At 35.6% G+C, this 17143-nt stretch overlaps 2 protein-coding genes across 2 annotated transcripts; one reads left to right on the top strand and one right to left on the bottom strand.

Moving 5' to 3' along the window:
• Positions 1-900: 900 nt before the first annotated feature.
• On the bottom strand, positions 901-6946 carry LOC113401535 (uncharacterized). The gene is made up of 3 exons (XM_026641474.2): positions 6901-6946; positions 6062-6262; positions 901-1040 (listed from the first exon to the last, which is right to left on the bottom strand). Exons 1-3 carry the CDS (start codon positions 6923-6925, stop codon positions 901-903), a joined length of 366 nt encoding a protein of 121 aa, XP_026497259.2. The 5' UTR covers positions 6926-6946.
• Positions 6947-7826: 880 nt separating this feature from the next.
• Positions 7827-16368, top strand: LOC113401536 (NEDD8 ultimate buster 1). Its single transcript, XM_064218491.1, has 13 exons — positions 7827-8029; positions 8303-8562; positions 9123-9223; positions 10777-10898; positions 11319-11476; positions 11832-12028; positions 12609-12733; positions 13148-13308; positions 13379-13532; positions 14024-14116; positions 14358-14466; positions 14975-15047; positions 15430-16368. The coding sequence occupies exons 1-13, from the start codon at positions 7907-7909 to the stop codon at positions 15554-15556; spliced, it is 1803 nt and encodes a 600-aa protein (XP_064074561.1). The 5' UTR covers positions 7827-7906; the 3' UTR covers positions 15557-16368.
• The last annotated feature ends 775 nt before the right edge of the window (positions 16369-17143 follow it).

Below are 17143 nucleotides of genomic sequence, written 5' to 3'. Positions count from 1 at the left end.
AGTAATGTACAAAACAAACTTTGTAAAAAATGCCAAAATAATCTCTTCCAGAATTTGTTGTCAAATAATATATTATGTAGATTATCTTTAAAAAGGAAACATTGTTTCGAAACTAGCAACATTATATAAATTGAATTCTAGTTTTTCGTTGCTTATATTTCATTGTGATGTCTAAAAGGAGTACCCGGTGTATGTATGTATATATGATGTGTGGCGATACGTTGAGCAGTAAGCTATTTCTCCAGCGTTTGAGCTATTTTGAGGTTAGAATGACCATTGCGAAATCGATCAAGAGGACATAGTCAGTGTTCAGTGGTCTAAGTGATCAAATTACGGTAGCTCCGACTTGCGGTTTCATCCACGTATAATTCAATATTGAACATGCCTGTTTCATACACATTGACGGTACAGTTTGAGGTAATATTACATTTGAGGTTATATATGTTTTGAAGCCTTATTAGCGTAAACATTTATAAAACTCTTACGACCTTCTTGGGATTCACTGTATTAACAAGGCCTAGTGAGCCTGACGATGTACAGTTCCTTAACGAAATAAAAAAATCCGTTAATTGCCCATTTCTGTTCAAAAGCGTATTCTTCTTATTTTTTATGTAAATTACAAAATTCGAGTGCAAATAACCTGTCTACGTGTCTGGGCCATGATACCGACTATAATATAGTTTTCAAATCTTTAAAAACCAATCTAATCGAGCTATTTTTACGTGTACAGCTTTACTTATTTTTCGAGGCAGTGGATTGTACCTAGATACTGACAAATTCGACGAACTGCTACTGAGGGCTTAACAATAAAACGAATAACAATTAAATGTCCCTTTAGAATAATATACAAACACATTCTTTCAATTATTATTATTTAATTAGCCATTTTTGTCTGGGAAATTATTTATTAAGTTCTATTTTCGGCTTAATGATTTCGAAGGCGCGTTTCATAGGACCGAGGTAGCCTGTGTCCTTGGCCAAAGCTATCAGATTCTTAACTATTCTTCTCATATTTCTGTCTTCTTCCGTCTCCTTTGACTCTAAATAAAAAAAAATATAGTCAATTGTTGTAATTGTGTCCGACCAACGCGTATATAATTTAGAATTTATATTTAGAACCTTATATTTATTTAAGTTGATTATAAATTTTGTTGTCAATGTTACTTAATTTCGTGATATGATTTTTCTTTCATCTACCTTTTTATTTTTCCTGGTTATTTTTCATCTACCGTCTACCAACATAAATTATTATTTTAATTTTGTATATATAGCGAAGTATTTAAAATGAACTATTATTATTGTTGAACTCGAGCAGGGTGGTTACTCTGCCGGCTTAATAAATATTGTTTATAACAATACAACAATTCTTTCGCTGTCCTGGACCACCTTCCGTTTCACAATATTTATTAAGAAAAATAAGAAAACCAAGAATGAAATGGAATCTAATGGACTTTATTCAAAATAGTTTTTACATGATGTACCTATTTAAAAACCAAGAACCGTTTAGTAAGCAAGCAGCGAAAAGAAATAAGTAATGATAATTTATTTTAAAACTAACAGAACTTAATTACTATATTTTTAAAGATCACCTAAAAGCCAATATCGGTTTATGTTTATTCTCAGAAACTTATAGAGAGTTTATAAGGTTACGACTAATTAAAAGAAATATTACGAGAAAACCTAATTATTTCGAAACTCACCAACTTCCATGAATAGTTTTTGTTTTAGGTATATAAATATATAATATGATAAATCTACCTATTGGCGGTGGTTCAGGGAATGTCAAAAAGACGATCAGGCCAACATAGTTTATTTTTCATTTTAATCCAAAAATCGTATATTATATTTGTTTTTGTGCGACTCTGTTCTTGAGGGCTCTACAAAATTGATGCTACCTCACATAATAAATTCCTAATCTTTTTGTCACTCAACGAACATGAAGTATTCCACGACCAGTACCATTCGCGCGAACTTTGTCGACAAAACCTTTTGCCGCGTTCCAATTTACCGTTAATGAAACGAACGCTGTACGAGTACACCCGAATAATTCACTAGAGTGAGGCTGGGCTATATATCATGGGCTATTTTTGGATCCAAAAAAATTGGCCCTCGTATAACTCGTAAAAGAAGTAAGCAAGGTTGAGGATATGAAGAAAGAAAGAGAGCGCGATCAGGATGGTCGATGGTAAAATTCAGTTTCAAACAAAAAGCACAAGAAACAGGACTTTGAAATAACTAACTAAGCTTAATTAAATATGTCCATGAATCGCCTTAATTGATAACATAAATGACATGAAACTTATAAACTATTTTATAATCAGGCATATATTTCATAACACAACCAATAAACGAATCTTTTAAATAAATAAATAAATATATTGGACAACATCACATACATTACTCTGATCCCAATGTAAATAGCTAAAGCACTTGTGTTATGGAAAATCAGAAGTAACGACGGCACCACAAACACTCAGACCCGAGAAAATAGACATAGAAAATTACTGAACTTTTTCTACATCGACTCGGCCGGGAATCGAACCCGGAACCTCGGAGTGGCGTAGACATGAAAACCGGTGTACACACTACTCGACCAAGGAGGTCGTCAAAAAAAAATAATTAAAAATGCTTTAATTTAATATGAAATTTGATTAAAAAGTTTTTATAGCGGAAAGCGGAATATCTTACTATCATAGGAGAGGATATGAGAGGGATTAATTACTGGCAGTTATGGTATAATTTTATTTAATCCAACTACGTTCCAATTATTTTTACCTCTATTTGGACAGGGCAAAATACTGTGGGTACGACAACTTATTAAAATAGGTATATTAAAATAGAGAGGGGTTCATTCCCCCGACTATATTGATTATTTATTTTTGTAAGTCAATGTTATTGTAGGTTACAAGGGACATCAAGCATTATGATGAGCATTGATTTTAGACGGAGATAAAAAAGAGTTGCCGATCTATTTGGTGGTAGGGCTTTGTACAAGCCAGTCTGCTTGAATACCAGGGTGAATGATCCAGTTTTCCTAGGGGCGCAATAGACTTATAGTTCTCAAGCGTGGGGGGTGGTTAATATTTCTTACGATGCCAATGTATATGGGCAGTGGTGATCACTATTAGTCTCTTCTGTCCATCGTATGAGCCGAGATGGCCCAGTGGTTAGAACGCGTGCATCTTAACCGATGATTTCGGGTTCAAACCCAGGCAGGCACCACTGAATTTACATGTCCTTAATTTGTTTATAATTCATCTCGTGCTCGGCGGTGAAGGAAAACATCGTGAGGAAACCTGCATGTGTCTAATTTCAACGAAATTCTGCCACATGTGTATTCCACCAACCCGCATTGGAGCAGCGTGGTGGAATATGCTCCATACCTTCTCCTCAACGGGAGAGGAGGCCTTAGCCCAGCAGTGGGAAATTTACAGGCTGATTATGTTTATTATGATTATGTCCATCGTAGCTTTACTCTGAGTCAATGTTGTCATATCCTTATATGTCATTATTATTTATGAGTACTATAATAATTCATATTTTAACTCCCCTAAAAAAATGAAAGAGCTTAAAAAATATCTATATAAAAGACAACTCGATGAGTAACGGTAATATCAGCACCATGTTACATATTAAAAGTCATAATCCATTTTAAATAATGTAAACATGCCTGATCCTGATTACTACATATTGGGCCAAAAAAAATTAAAGAAAAATAAAGCAAGAGCCTGTAAGTGTTCCACTGCTGGACTAAGACCTCACATTTTGAGAAGGTTTGGAGCTCATGCCGCAACGCTACTCCTATGCGGCAGAATTTCATTGAAATTAGACACATGCAGGTTTCCTCCCGATATTTTTCTTCACCTCCAAGCACGAGATGAATTATAAACACAAAGTATATATAAATATTTATTATGAAGATAATATAAAAATAATAAAGATAATAAAAAAAAAAGATCTAAATATTCGTGTCTAATGTCAAATTACTTTCTTGTCCCATTTGCTGGCGAAACACTTGGTCCTTGGAGTAATGGTGCAAAAAGCTTCATCAAAAGTATAACACCTCGCCTTATTGCCTGCACTGGTGACAGGAGGGCTGGTTCGTTTTTAGCCCCGAGGATCGGAATTGCGATTCAACGGGGAAATGCTGCTAGCATTCTTGCCACCATTCCACGCGGTCAAGATTTATACAGTAACCATTTTTAATTCATATTTGTATATATATTTAAGTGTTATCTATTTTTTTATCAGTATTTGTTAAAATAATTTTTTTGACAACTTAGTGTTAATAATTCTTATGTTAATAAATTTACAAAATATATGAATTGCTGAATGAAATAATATTAATGTCCATTCAATAATATCAATGGATATGATGTGATGAGCGATATAAAAATAGTCTACTCCTTGAACCTGACAAACAATAGACATAAAGGTACCTTTTATTAATCATGACCTATGAATAACCCTTAAGGATTTTTGAAGATCCAAAAAGTTATTCATATAGAAACCTACTTAAGTTTAATTTATATTTATTTCAGATTCATGTAAAACGAAATCCCCCTTTAAATAATGTTAATGTTAAAGGTATATTATATTCTCTAGAAGCTTTTTCATTTGGACCACTAAGTTGGAAATATAATAGGACAAGTGCTTTTCATATATTGTTACAGTTATGTCTGAAATAATACATTAATATTATAAGCTAGAGTTGTATATACTAGGTCCCGCCCGTGGCTTCGCCTGCGTTTGGGGGTGGGAATGGGTTTGGTGATTCTAATATTGCTGGATGTCTGGCTGATCGTTAGAATAATCTACAGTTTATTCAAGCAAAGACTTACTTAAGCTAAGAGCAACTTATACTTATGATGGTAGGGATCGGTTGGCAGGATACGGATGATGGTATCGCATGACTGGATACTAACCATAACTGATTTTAAAAATATATCCCATACGACGACCAGCAGAACGAGTAAAACTCAAGCAAATCCGTGGGACACGACTAGTATAGAATATAGAAGTACCTAGTCGAAGAGTCAAATAAATTATAATCAGTGATCACGAAAGTTACATCAGTATAATGTATTCCACGAATCAAGTTCTTTGATTACTATTTATGAAATTCTAGCAATATCACTGTACTGTATATTATATATTTGTGATATTACAAATTATTTCATACATATTTAAGTTTGCAAATAATTTTTTTTTTTTTTTAGTTAGAGGTGGCAAACAAGCAGGAGGCTCACCTGATGGAAAGTGACTACCACCGTCCATGGACATTTGCAACACCGGGGGGCTTGCAAGTGCGTTGCCGGCCTTTCAGGAATATATTATATATATATATATTCATACATACACACATTTCTGTTCAGTTTTTTTCATCATTATTTGTTTTGGCCGAAGATATACAATATTCTGTTGAAGTTACTCATTCACGTTAAGTTCACCTCTAAGCTCATTAACATTCAAATATATGTATTTTTTAATTTGAATCGACATAAAAAGCCTAATAAGTATTTTTCTAGGAGGCTTACTTACGGCTGCTTCTACACGGGCCATGGCGTCTCAAAAAAAGCGGTTACTTTTGTTGAAAGCACAATTATTTCCGAGAAGAGGCAAGAAATTCAGTAATTACTTTATTACAAAGATTAACCAAAAAATTGGTGCTTAGTCTTCTGTTTATAAACAAATTGGATATATGTCGTATCAGAGTTTATTGGGAACTCAATTCCTAAAGTGGTAAAATAGCAGACGGAAATTTGTAACATATGGGCATGCGAACGTATAGGCAATGCGACATAAATGGCCATATCTTTTGATTACTTAGACTAAAACTTTGGTTTGTTTTTTTATATATTCAAAGGACCGCATACCTCAGTATTGGGTATTAATTTCAACTTATAACTCTATGCGTTCCTGAGAAACAGAGTATTGACGAACAGACAGACAGACGGACAGCGATCTTATAGTAGTTTCTTTTTTCCTTTAGAGGTACGGAGCCCAAAAAAACGGCTAGTATTTAATATATCTTGTAGTAGTAAAATCTTAGGCGTTTTACCTCCATCAGTATCACTGTCACCATGCCTGCGTGCGTCACGAGCGATTTGCCTTCGAAACTGACTAGAAGCTCGACGCCACATTTTGCCGATTTCATGGACGACTGGCGACGTAGCCAGCTGCCTAGCGAGCGCGTGTACGTCCTCCATGTTGGCGGTCAGCAGAATATAAGAATACGAAGAACGTATGATCACGAATGCCACTAAAATATTAAATATCCTTGTAGTTATTATTATTGAAAATGGGCAGACTGTTAAATAGATAAAATGATAAGTGGTCACCACTCACAGATACTAGTACTGTAAGAAATATCAACCATCCCGTACGCCACCAATACGCCACCAACCATGGAATCTAGGATATTATGTCCCTTATGCCTGTAATTATACTGGCTTACTCATCCTTTAAATCAAATTACAACAATACTAAATACTACTGCTTGGCGGTCAAATAAGTGATGAGTGGGTGGTAAAAACTCGTCTGGTTAGACGGGTTTGCTCAAGTCAATACCTTCAAATGTATAATGTTTTGTAGAGGTCGTTCTTCTGAAATAAGATTCGCTGCTAAAGATAGACCTGTTCTATTTAGGTATATCCCTCAATTAGAATTGGTGTTCATCCTAAACTTCACTCCGAATTCTTTAACAAAATTATTTGGTTTCAAATATTTCGGATTTAAGGCGTATATGGTACCACCACATTGAAATTGGACATCAACCAATTGTTTTAATAAATTACTTTGGCGTTATAAGATAAAAATAATTGTTTGCGTCGTAAAGTTTCACGAGACATCTATTAAATATGTAGTTTGATTTAATTCTTTTTTCATGTAATATCTTACTTGTAATCCACAGCAAAGTCTTCATTTTTCAATGTTTCAAAAATTAGGTATAAACCTAAAGCTTTAAGTGCATTTCAAAATAATCTCATTAGATAATGAGTTTTATTACGTGTGAAATCGAAATTACTTTAAATGCAGCATTTTAATTAGTAATAAAAAACATGTAATATTTTATAGCTCATAAATTTCATACTTTGCTTAATAAGACTTTAGAAATAGATTTAGTAATTAAAAATTATGGTAAAGGAAGAAATTGGTCAACTTAGCCAATAAATTCTAAAAAAATCAAATAAATAAACCAGGATAACGACTGTAAACCACTTGTTATATGTTAGAAAGTGTTAAAATGAACACAACTGACAATACTATGTATTGCTGATTGGCGATAGCATATATGATATAAGTTGGTTGACCGAAATAGATATACATAAAACGCTTACCAAAAAGAAAAAAGTAGAATTCCCATTTTAAGTATTTATCAGATGTACCTACTACCATCAAATATTTGACATATTCAACGGATTGCTGTTGTTCGATGTTGACCTTTGGCCGCTTTACAACAAACATTTGATCATGTGCATGTGTTTGCTATATCCAATTAACAATAAATACAAAATAAATGGAATAATACCTAGTTTCATAATTTGACTGAATAAGTTTTGCAAATAATTATGGGATTTATAAATTTGGTTCACAGAAAAAAATCGAAAATAGCACCTTTTTTAATGGCTAACTTTCTATCTCTAATTTTGTTTTTCTCAACTGAATATTGACGCATTACAAATTTGAGAAACACTTTTTATACACAAATATACTCCCTCACATTTACACGCAAGAATTATATTGTAAAAAAACATGACAAAATACGTGACATTGACATTTTGGCAGAATATTTTGTGCCCAACTAGAGTTAAGGGAGTCTTAACTGACACTTGACAAAAAAGAAAAATAAGGTTTATGCAAATCATTTAATTTGTGTATCACCTATTTTTTAAATGTTAACACAATGGACAGTCTCGAACACGAAGACTTATTAATAAAACTTCGCGCCAAACTAAATGAAGAAAAAATTAAGCTATGGGAATCGCCGTATATTTCGGATGGCGGCGAAATTTCAGAGGCCTTAAAGGTACGTTTATTTATTTTCGAAAAATATTTATCATGATTATTTTCATTTTATTTTTAGAATAATTGACTGATTTTGTATCTATTTATTATAATGTTCCAAGTAAAATACGTATATCTTTTACTTGGAACATTTCAACGTTTTTGTAAATAATTACACATTCCTTTGTTGACACAACTGAAAATTATCCTCGATGAATGTTATATTACCAACTACAGAGACAATAAAAGAAATATGCAGCGAAATATAATCATTGAACGTTTTTGTTTTATTTAGGAACTGGCAAATAAATATTCTACAGTACTAAATGTAGAGAATGACAGTGTTCTTCAAGGCTTACATGAATTGCAAATACATTCCATTGAAAGATCTAAAGCTAACGAAGAATTCAAGGAGACGGGATGTGCTACATTAAGAGTAAAGGTGACAATGGGGGGACAGAAGCCCGAGACAATAAAAATATTAAAAAAATTGAATATTCAGGGAGATGAACTCATAAACTCGATTGCAGAGTTGCTTAAAGTTGATAAAAATAGGTATGTATTCATTTGAACAGAATTTTATAATTTATTTTTGGAACAACCCAGTGAACTAACCAATAAGTTTAATGACTGATTTTCACTCTATATATAATCAACCAATAATTCATTAAGCATTGTTGTTTAATTTGATCATGTTCTTTTATTTAGGTTAGTACAGGTCTAAGTAGTTAGGGATCACCAACACATTGGATATTCTCTGCATATCGCATCAATAAAAAGTGGTATAGTTCCTTGTTTCAGTATGGGATAAAAGGTAATCCAGTTAAATTAAAGATCTGAGGATTAGTGCTACATATAATTTTCTGGGATTTAAATTTCAGGAGTTTGTAATTACTTTTATTATATTATATTATTTATAATAATGCTCCTGATGTGTAGCGACGAGTTATTTTTCTGGAGTAGGTGCTGGTATATTGATGTTTAAAGAAGTGGTTTATATTTATTTTAGTATGTGTGGCTAGGAGGATGCCATTTAACAATCAGGTGGCACTTATAAACCAAGCATTAATATATGTTATCTGACTATGCTAAATATCATAATCATTCTCTCACAGGATAAAGCTGATTTACAATGGGAAGATGATAACACACAGTTCCAGCCTAGAAACACAAGGAGTCAAAAATGGAGCCCAACTCTTGGCTTTGGTAATGACAGGTATGCATTTTCTATACTTAATCATGGATAAGATTAAAAATGTATTTAACAATGTTACACATTAGACCATCAATATAAATATTTATTATCAGTCAAGATTCAATATCTATTTATTTTTATTTTACTTTTTTTGTGGCTTTTATTTGTGCCAAAAGATACAGATTATTTCTCCGTCACGTCATGTGACTTAAACATTCAACATTTATAGGACGAGGAATTTTATAAGCAAGAATGTTGTATAAATGATGGAGGAGTTTGGGGCAGGAGATCAGTATATGGGATAAAGAACCTTCGTCTAGGCCACATCCACACAGAGTGACCATAATTTTACACAGATGTATAGGAGTACATTCTAGGATCTAAGAGAGAACTATCTTGACACAATGGCACTCTTAAAGTTGTCATTGTCACAATAATTTCAGTGTTTATGTCAAAACTAACTTTGTCATAATATCATTGTGTGTAAAGACGAATATTTCTCCTAAACCATTAAAGTCGTTACATGACACTATGCAAATATATCCCCTTTTTTATAGATTTTATTTTATTATGACCATTCCAGACTATAATCTATCTCTGTGCCAAATCTCTGTGGAATCAGTGATTGACTATAGTAGCGGCACGCTATGATGGCCGTTTTGACGTTTGCCCGCTCATGAAGTTTCGTATTTAATAAATAATTACATCAAAGGAGCAAATTGTTGTTCTTTATTGTCAATAGTGACGTGCAGTTAGTCATAAAATTTATCGAATGTGATTTCTAAACTACAAATATTAGGGTACCGCGAAGATAACTTTTTTATTTATTTTTTTGCGTAAACGTGTACGTCACACTCTCACACTCGACCTCGTAGTCGGTGTTATATTTGTGTTGACAGTAAATATTTTATATTTTATTTTTTATATTTTGATAGTAAATGTTTTTGGTTTCTTTTTTTGTATCAATTTATTTCTTGTATGTAATGTGTTTATAAAGTTATTCATTCTAATTCCAATTTTTGATTTAAATTGATTTCGTTCGAATATATTACTTAAACTTATTTTATATTTTTTTTATTAAACCTTTTTAATCAGATACTACTTGCAACAAAAACTTGAATTAAATTACTTGCAACAAAACAAAGATTTGAATATTTTGATTATATCGATAATAAATTTACATTTCACATCACTTTTTTAATGTGTCAAAACGGCCATCGTATTTTGCCGCTAGAATAACAAACATCCATCCATCCAAACTTTCGCATATATAATATATTTAGTAACACTAATACTGGCCACTGTGCTTTGCTTGGAAAGCATCATTTTGGATTCATGTCTGACTTATTTGCTGATCTTCCATTCCCCATATATAGAATGAAGCGTATGAATGTAATATATAATAACTTATATGAATATAAGTGATGTCTATATGTACTTAAACAAGTATATAATTAATAAAGTATTTACTATTTATGAATCATAGTTTTACTTCTGTTGCACTTTTAACATAACATTGCTAGCAAAAATAATGTGCAATATAAAGTATTAAATAAATATAATTTTCCTTTCAGAAACCCTAGAGCAAATACAAAAGGAAGATAAAATTTACAACGAAATGAAATCTACGTTAGATGATGCAACCTTACTGACGGATTATGTCGGTGATCTTGCAGCTGATGAAGAGTATATGAAGGTATTATGCCAATGCATCCCCTCCAAAGTAGGTACTCTAAGTAGGGTAGGATATTAGTGTCCAGTAGCAATAATAGTTGCAACAATGGAGGAAAAAATTGTTTTTTTTTTGTATAAGTTTTTTTCCTCATTATGATAATACCACTTTCATTACAAGGCAATGCTCAGTAAACCATACTATCACTATAAGAACAAGTCAACATGCTTATTCTGTTTAAATATGACAAAGTCACGGGATACACTATTGTGTGACATATGACAGAATGTCATAAATATCCTGATTTTAATATTTTTTTAGTGTTTTTTAACCTGTGCACTGTTGGCTCAACTGAAAGCCATTAAACTACCGCCTACTACAGCCACAAGTTGAGAGAGGCTGGCTTTTTTAATAATAACATATTAAAATACATATATGTTTCAGTTAGAAGACCAATCAGGGCAGACAGTAGAACTACCTCCAGCGGAGAAAAGGGCTCTTCTCATAGGACTAGCGTTGCATGAACGCGGACGAGCAGCAGCCCAGAACCATGATTACTCTCTAGCTTTGGTGCTACTTCTCGAAGCTGACAGACAATTGAAGTAGGTATCAATATAATGTCTAAGTTATAACTTATATTACTCAATAAAAAAAACTTTGGCTATCAATTGGTAAGTGTAATGCTTCTATATTGAATGAAGATTTTTGACTCTGACTGTTATGATTAGACCACACCAAGCTGGAGGGATAATGAGACTAGAAGAGAGTTGGCCTTTGTCCAACAGTTCGATTTACAGGCTATTTTGCCTGTAAGAATTGTATAATGATAAATTTTACAAAAATATAATTTCATATTTAAAGTTATCTATATTATAAAGTTATATATATATATATAATAAATAGTCAAAAACATTTTCCTAAATATTATACCTAAATACTTGTAATGTTTATTTTCAGCGAGTGTAGATCATCATTACTCAACACAGTGGACAACTGTGCCGTCTTGCAACTGGATATAGCCTGGTGTTACCTCTGCTTGCAGAGTCTGTCTTCTGCCAATGACGCATCAACTCGACTAACGAGGGCTGAGAAGGCATTTAGAGTCTCATATGGGGAGGATCATCAGAGGCTGATAGCCCTTAAAGGAACAAATGGTAACTTTGACTATGTAGCTATAAATATACCAGATAGATATGTCAATTTAAATAGTGTCTGGAACACAGGTACACTGATTCAGTTCTACTGCATCACATTATTAGTGTTGCCAGACACTAAAATAGACAAGTAGAACATAAAATTAAATCAAATTTAGTTTTGAAGTCTGTCCAAAGTTTTTAATGTTCGGAATTGTCTCACTCGTTCTGCTAGAGTTCAAAGCTGTATAGTAATGTAATATACATTGAGTTACCATTTACTGACAAAAAAATAGGTATATTTCTCAAAATATTGCCATAAACAGTCAACATTTCCAGATTAAATCAGAGATCTCGCAACCCTAGGAAATTTTTAATTACTAACTACGGTTTAATTTTATTTTAATTATTACAAAACATGTACATAGCTCTTAATTTTCGGCCTATGAGAATAAAATACTAAATTGTCAGCAATTTATAGTCATATAGTCAATACACATTTGAAATCGATGAAAATTGGCCTTTGCCTTGCCTTTTTACGTTTTTGACGGTGGTTTATTAAAAACTAACAGTACTTAAATATTACTTGATGTAATTTCAGCTAACGAACGAGTGCTGTTCATGCGGCTCTACTTGCTGCAAGGCATCGTTGCTTATCATCAGAACAAACGAGAGGAAGCGAGGGCGCTGTTGGCGAAAGCTGAGACGGAGCTGAACTATTTGAAGGTTAACTTTAACTTTTACGATGAGTCAGTGGTGTCATCATTATTTTAATATTCAGAGTATATATTTCAACCGCTATGAAGCTCCGGAATACGCTACGGAGCTACTCACTCACTAGATATAGATCTAAAAAGAGTCAGAGGGTACACCAAAAACTTTAAATTTTGGAAAAAAATGTGTTCCAGAGGTGTTCTTATAAAACAAAACTCGATGTTTACGATGACAGTGATGTCGTCTAGAATTCTGTCTACGTCAGTAAATATACCGTTCCATGCTAAAATGCTAATATGTCGGACACATGTGAAAAATCCGCTGACCCGATTTTAAAACGATACCGAGTTAGATTTTGTAAAATGCCGAGAGCGGACAGGCCGCACGTACCGCAACGGGCCAGTGATCGGTGTCGTCCCGGCGCAGGTGGACGAGGCGGCCGTGGGCGCGCTGACGGAGCTCGGCTGGACGGACGCGCAGGCGCGGCGCGGCCTGCGGGCGGCGCGCGGGCCCGAGCGCGCGCACGCCTGGCTCGCCGAGCGCGCCCGCGAGCGCGACGACGCGCGCCGCCGCGACCTGCGCCGCAGGTGCGCCGCGCCCGGGGGCCCCCGCCCGCCCGCCCGCGCGCCGCGCCGCTACAGGGCCCTTTGCGCGCAGGGAGGCGCAGGCGGCGGCCGGCTCCACGTCCCCGCGGCGGCTGCGCGCGCTGCAGGCCATGGGCTACGGCCGCGCGCTGGCGGCCCGCGCGCTGCGCCGCGCCGACGGCGACGTGGCCGACGCCGTGCGCCTCATCCAGGACGCGCCACACCTGGTACCTCGCTCACCCGTATCGTTGCCTCGCCGTACCCGTAGGCTGAGAAATACCGGTAGTATTTCGGCAGAGCGTGTCTCCGGACCGCCTGCGAGCGGCCGTCGGCTTCGCTTGCCCCGGTCCCGTTTCCTCGGGCACTCTAGCTGCGGTCGTGCCCCCGTGCCGGTTACCTCGACTGAGGACGAGTTCGCTCCCCTATTGCCTTTCGTTCCAACGATTGACGAGAATACTTTTAGTTCCACCCCTGCATAGTTCGTCCTGTTCGTGCCTGGTTCGTCACCAGAACGGACAAGAGAGACCGAGGAACTACCAAAAACTCTAAGAGAAGATTCCTCTTGGAGCCGTTTCGTCGGCTTTTTTTGGTTCTAAGGTATTTTCTCGAACTGATATATTATGACAATTAGTGTACTGCAGTAATTTTTTTGTAAAAGATAATGATTGCAAAATATAAAAATTGCAACATAAGCAAATATGTAGTCATTGTTCCCCAGCTAAGAGACAGCGATGTGTCAGACCCAGAAGACTTGGATACACCGAGCTCTGATGACTCCCTCGTGGAACCAGACAACAAGCTGGTTGCTGAGGTAACGACACATTCAAATAAAAATTAGCAAAACAACTTTCAGATATATATGATAAATGAAAAAAGTAGAGAAAACAGACAGACAGAGAGAACTTAGATAATGAGAAAAAGATAATTAAATACACTGAAAATTCTGTCCTTACAGAATATATTCCTCGTGTTGACTGTATTAGAGCTACAAGTCCAATGAGAACCATATTATATAGTTGTTGTTGTTTAATAATAAATTATTGTGTCTACAGTTAGAAGCCATGGGTTACCCCCCTGAAGAAGCTCGTACTGCGCTGCGTCTGTCCCACAACCACATCAATAAGGCGGTGGACCTCCTCGTAGCCGGCTGCAGTAGTATCTGTAAGGACCTCAGTGACTCTAAATATAAATCTCATACATAGCCAAGTTGACCCATTTAGTTAAATTTTCTTAACCGAAGATTAGTCTTGCTCAAGAGAAGAAAATTGTGAGAAAACCTGCTTGTGTCAAATGAAAATCTCTTTTTTTGGTATGTCATAATGGACTACCTGATGGTTAGTGGTCACAGCTCATTGATTGGCGCCGTAACGAATGGTTAATATTTCAACCATTCGTACCGTAGTTACGCACTGGTTCACGCACCCTCCAACCGGAACACAACCTATGGCTATGGCCTATCTAAATCTAAACCTAGGAAATAGTTCCAAATAGTCCTGAAATTTAGTTTGTGATGCCGACAGTGTCGTACTAATATTATTAATTTTATAGAGAAAATACACCAATGGCATGTCTGTGGAGTAAATAAAGATGGCCAGTACAAGTGGGATTGGATTAGATGTGCTCTCAATATTTTGTACTATCGTGTTTTGATCGTCTGTTATCATCGCAGGCGATACCGGCAATCCGTCCACGAGTGACGGCGCGGCGAGGAGGAAGTTAAAAAAGGAGGCCAAGGAAAAGAGGTACAGGAATCAACATTATATCTACGGTAACATCGTACGCTCGAATTGAAATAATCTCCCCAAGCTTGGCTTTAAAACACGAGAAGGCATCTGTAACATCTTTCGTCTCGCTGTCCTGCAGGACAGAAAGCCTGCGTGAGTGATATCGTGAAAGGGGACAGAAGTGGCTAACGGGAGGCGGGTTAGCGTTAGACCAAAGAGTTCCTTCGTCAGACCAATGAGTTTCCGAGAGACTTCGGCGTTAGCGTACTTAGTGTACGATTGCAACTAAAAATCATCTCTATCCTGTAAGAGTAAATGTATTGAGAGAGGTGATAAGGTTTTTTTGAATTGTGAGCAGCCAGTTGGCAGTTAGCTAATACCGACCTATAATACCGTACAGGAAAAAGGAACGCGAGTTGGCGCTCCGGCGGCTGAAGAGCGCCATCCGCGCCGACGAGGACGACTACCTGAGCGCCTCGCTGGCCGAGGAGGAGCAGTTCCTGACGCAGTACAAGTCGCTCATTTAAATCTATTTCGTTTAAACAATAAGTACATCATTGTTTGTGTTTAAAGTGAGATTAATAAATAGTACGAGTTCAGATTAATTCTCCTGTGTTCTCCAGGCCACCTGTTTAATAACAGAACACCGTAATTTATCGCAGTCATAAGTATGACTATACTAAAATGATACTGTTAGTTAAAAAAAACAGGAAACTCCCACTTTTTATGTTAACAGAAGCGATTTGTACGTTATTGTATATAATTATGTACTTTACGCAGCTGAGCCGAGATGGCCCAGTGGTTAGAACGCGTGCATCTTAACCGATGATTTCGGGTTCAAACCCAATCAGGCACCACTGCCATTCATCTCGTGCTCGACTGTGAAGGAAAACATCGTGAGGAAACCTGCATGTGTCTAATTTCAACGAAATTCTACCACATGTGTATTCCGCCAACCCGCATTGGAGCATCGTGGTGGAATATGCTCCAAACCTTCTCCTCAAAGGGAGATGAGGCCTTTAGCCCAGCAGTGGGGAATTTACAGGCTGCTAATGCATGCCTGCACGCGCTTTGACGCAAAACTTCGCCAGCTTTTATGTTGAACAATCTTGCGTTGGCAGATGAGAGTATTTTCGAGAGTGTGTGTTCTACTATTATGTAATATTTATTAATCTCATGTTATAAAGTTCATTTAGTCAAACGTGAAACGTTTTAAATTAGTGTAAAAATATAAATAGTATGTTTTGTGATTCTGTTTTAATACCAAAATTGTGTAATAATGTATGTCATAAAAATGGCTCTTATCGACTCCGCAATGTTTTATCGATAAAATATTTTAGGTACGAAACGGTTGTCTGGACAACCGTTTACAGTCTTTGACATATTTAATATTATTCTAAAATTTATTCATGTATCAATATTTACGTAACATTTTTTTATTAATAAATAATAACAATAAAATAACTCGTTTTTGTTATAAACCTATGCAATTTAAAAAAAAAGAGGAGTATATATTCTAGTGGTCGCTCACTGGTCGAAGTTCATTGCTAACAAAAATATAAGATAATTGATTCGAGAGATCAAGACTAGAGGCTTGGCTGATCCCTTTCTCCTTTTCTGGCGTGTATCTAATCATGTACGCTAGTTGAGTGCAAAGTATTTTGACAATGTCACCTGTAAAAGACATGACGCATCTGAGATTGATCGGATTCAAATTAAATTTATATAATTCTTATACTCTTTACTGGCAAATTAAATTAAACTTATTCAAATATAGTGTCGTTACTTGGCCTACTAAATTACTTATCTTGAGAAAGTAATATTATCGAAAACTCACTGACTACCGATAGCATAAAACCTTTGACAGTATCGATAGTTTAGGTTAAAATTTTTGGTTAAAAGTTGAATAGTTAAAAAAAGTTTTTTGCAATACTTTCGATAGTGTCAACAGTATTGCTCATGGGGCCCTATCGATACTATCGATAATATTGACATGCGACAACATTATCGATGGGCTATTGATACTATAACTTACACCTTATCTATCGATAGTGGAATATCGATATGAAACATAACACATACATAACAATGATATACAGTAATAAAGTAGACAA

Source organism: Vanessa tameamea, chromosome 22, assembly GCF_037043105.1.
Source record: "Vanessa tameamea isolate UH-Manoa-2023 chromosome 22, ilVanTame1 primary haplotype, whole genome shotgun sequence".
Lineage (NCBI taxonomy): Eukaryota > Metazoa > Arthropoda > Insecta > Lepidoptera > Nymphalidae > Vanessa > Vanessa tameamea.
Note: the sequence above shows the minus strand (reverse complement) of the source record. Positions and strands in the feature narration are given on the sequence as shown.

Coding starts and splice junctions, on each gene's coding strand:
- LOC113401535 (XM_026641474.2), bottom strand. CDS start 6,925: ATGAAGACTTTGCTGTGGATTACAA. Junction 6,263..6,900: donor GACTTTGCTGTGGATTACAA/GTAAGATATTAC, acceptor TTAATATTTTAG/TGGCATTCGTGATCATACGT. Junction 1,041..6,061: donor TGACAGTGATACTGATGGAG/GTAAAACGCCTA, acceptor TTTTTTATTTAG/AGTCAAAGGAGACGGAAGAA.
- LOC113401536 (XM_064218491.1), top strand. CDS start 7,907: ATGGACAGTCTCGAACACGAAGACTTATTAATAAAACTTCGCGCCAAA. Junction 10,899..11,318: donor CTGATGAAGAGTATATGAAG/GTATTATGCCAA, acceptor TATATGTTTCAG/TTAGAAGACCAATCAGGGCA. Junction 12,734..13,147: donor CGGAGCTGAACTATTTGAAG/GTTAACTTTAAC, acceptor GTCCCGGCGCAG/GTGGACGAGGCGGCCGTGGG.